The 3,030-nt window shown below is 42.5% G+C and overlaps 1 protein-coding gene across 1 annotated transcript; it reads left to right on the top strand.

Annotated features, from left to right (window-relative positions):
• The first annotated feature begins 1,785 nt into the window (after nucleotides 1-1,785).
• Nucleotides 1,786-2,637, top strand: LOC145985524 (uncharacterized). Its single transcript, XM_083119594.1, has one exon. The coding sequence runs from the start codon at nucleotides 1,786-1,788 to the stop codon at nucleotides 2,635-2,637; it is 852 nt and encodes a 283-aa protein (XP_082975720.1).
• The last annotated feature ends 393 nt before the right edge of the window (nucleotides 2,638-3,030 follow it).

Here is a 3,030-nt window from a genome sequence, read left to right as displayed (position 1 = left end):
TACCGTTCGTGTCGATCCGTCGAACAACTTCACTTTATATATTAGGCTGTTGCCAACTCTAGACAATACCATTCCTGGTATATGCTTCGGTGAATTTACCTTCGGAGTCTGCACCCAGACGGGATCATTCGGAAGATATGTAGTTTGGTCAAGTCTCTTCCTCTCTACTCGTCCCCGCCGTGATCGAAGAAATGGTGGGTGCCTTTCCCACTCAGTCATATCTGTTATCATCCACCAGAGTCATGGTTGAAATCCCAACACAGAAGCAGAAGGCAACCTTTGAGTTTAACCTAATCTGGAATTTCTCAAAAACAGAAGAACTTCTGTGATCCTCGCATCCATTTGTAATGAACTTAAATTGGGGTGTTCCAATACAAATTTTCTCAAATGGTCTTAACGGTGCGAATATATCTCTTGACCATTCCGTTACTCAAACTATGGTACGGAGATATGGTTAAGTGCCTTATTCCATATTGTGAACAGAAGTTCTGGAAAGTTAGGCTACTGAATGCAGGACCACTATCTGACACAATATTTTCTGGTAGACCTAAGTAAGAACAAGGCTGTAATATCCAACATATGGTTTCAGCCGAATCCAGTCATTGAACATGCCATATGTCAACCCATTTACTGAATGCGTTGACTAGAATGAAAAATGTATTTTCTCTGAAGAAAAAATGCTCTGTGTGTACTCTCTCCCTCATGCGTGAAGCTTCTGGCCACTCATCCTTCTGGCCGTTTCTTACCTTTCTCTTCTCTGGTATTTTATTATTAATGTTTGTGTTATTCTTTGGTTCAGGCCCATTATTTAACAGTTTTCTCCAACCTGGATGAATACTGTCGAGCCATGAACGTCAAAACAACGGATAACGCAGTTCTTCTTCACACAATATAACCGGAAATTTATACAATACATCATTCAATGATAAATCAATGAAAGCTTGACCTTTCAACTTCAACATATTATTATTCACACCTCTTAATGTTAGTGAAGTGAATTGTGTTTGCCGGTGAGGGAACAATTGTTTGAAAGACTTATCATTGAACAGAGTAACTGTGGATCCAGTATCTAGTTCACATTGTACAATTCGCTTATCAATACACAAATCAACTATGCACGGTTCCGCTGACACAAGAACATTATTACCATCTATAGCTTGTGCTTTTGACTGGAAACTAACACTCCTTGCTTCTGGACGAGTGAGTGTGGCATCTTCCACTTGTGTATTTTCTGTGTTCGATGAAATACAGCAAGTGCTATCTTCTGGCGGATGAGAATCGCTAACGTCAACATGTAATAGAGACAAACCATGAAATTCGTTATGTATTGTTCAACAATAGCATATAAAGGTTTAATATTAGACTTAAAAGTTTAATCCGAGGTAATTGTCTTACTCGTAAGTTCATAGTTATTTTTCTTACACTTGCATTTTACATGCCAATGACCTTTCTTCTTACAAATTGAACATATCGAATATTTTGCTGGCTGTCCAGGATCATGTCTTCTGGAACATCTATCATATTCTTCGGTGCTTTTATAATTTCTCTCCCGGGAATTAACTAAGTTCTTTTTGTGTGCTTGCGAGGCCTGGAAACCTGGTTTATATTTCTGTGTCTTCCCAGTAAATCTAACTACCTAGTCGTATCATAAATACTGACAGAAAGTTTGAGGCAGTGTGTACAACCGGTTTTCAAGGTCGCGGCCAACCTTCCTGTGCAAGAGGCTGGAGTGGGCCATTGTGATTTGAGCTGTCATAGAGGAAGTGTGTTCGTAAAAGTGTAGCTATGGAGTGGGGCGATTACGAAAATCGTGTGGCAGTAATAGCGCTTCATAAAGTGGGTCAAACAGCCCCCATGATATTCAGAACACTTAAAAAGTTGAATATCAGCAAATCTTTCGTGTATCGGACCATCAAGCGATTCACAGAGACTGGGACAGTTGATGATCGCCCAAGGCAAGGCCGCCCACGCAGCGTACGAACCAAAAAGTTAGTGCAAGCCGTGGCAGCCCATATTCGGAGAAATCCTGTACGAAAGCAGGCAGTGCTTGCTCGTGAGCTGAACATTCCCAAAATGTCAGTGTCTCGTGTGTTAAGAAGTGACTTGGGGTTGAAGGCTTACCGGCGAAGTACAGGTCACTTCCTCAATGCACGTCTGAAAGAGCAGAGGGTGATAAAAGCAAAATGCCTCCTGCAGCGTTACGCCAACAATGGCCACAGGAAAATTCTTTTCACAGATGAAAAGATATTTAACATTGAGGAAACTTTCAATCGCCAAAATGGCCGGGTGTATGCGTCAACATCCCACGAAGCTCGGGAGAAAGCCCCGAAAATCCAGAGGGGTCATCATCCGGCCTCAGTCATGGTTTGTTGGGGCGTGGCGTATGATGGCACCACCAAGCTGCATTTTTGTGAAAAAGGGGTGAAAACGTCAGCCAGAGTGTACGAAAATACTGTGTTGAACTCTGTTGTGAAGCCTTTGAGTGACACTTGTTCAGGAACCAACATTGGACCTTCCAACAGGATTCCGCACCAGCCCATAAGGCACACTCTACCCAGGAGTGGCTCAAGAGCAATGTCCCGGACTTCATTACTCCAGCTGATTGGCCTGCTAGCAGCCCTGACCTCAACCCGTTAGACTACAAATTGTGGTCAGTGCTTGAGGGCATGGTCTGTACGAGGAGGCATGTCAATATTGACAGTCTGAAACGGTCCCTGGTGAAGGCAGTGGCGACTTTCCCTACGGAGACAGTGCGTAATGCTGTAGATGAGTGGCCGCAGAGACTTCAGGCCTGTGTGAAGGCCAAAGGCGGCCATTTTGAAAAATGATTGGTGTTATGTGTTCGTTAGACCTGTAAGTAACCTATACAATCAGGACATTAAAGTATCTAACACTTTCGTCATAATTCACTTTCAATGTTGTGTCAGTATTTATGATATGACTAGGTAGGTTTGGACTTTACTCCTTTTTACGGTGTACGAACATTTGTTTTTCCCATTCAATTAATTCCATTTGAAGCACAACATCTTG

The sequence above is a fragment of the Lepisma saccharinum genome, chromosome 3, assembly GCF_977018435.1.
Source record: "Lepisma saccharinum chromosome 3, izLepSacc3.1, whole genome shotgun sequence".
Taxonomy (NCBI): Eukaryota; Metazoa; Arthropoda; class Insecta; order Zygentoma; family Lepismatidae; genus Lepisma; species Lepisma saccharinum.
This window is presented reverse-complemented; position numbering and strand designations above follow the sequence as displayed.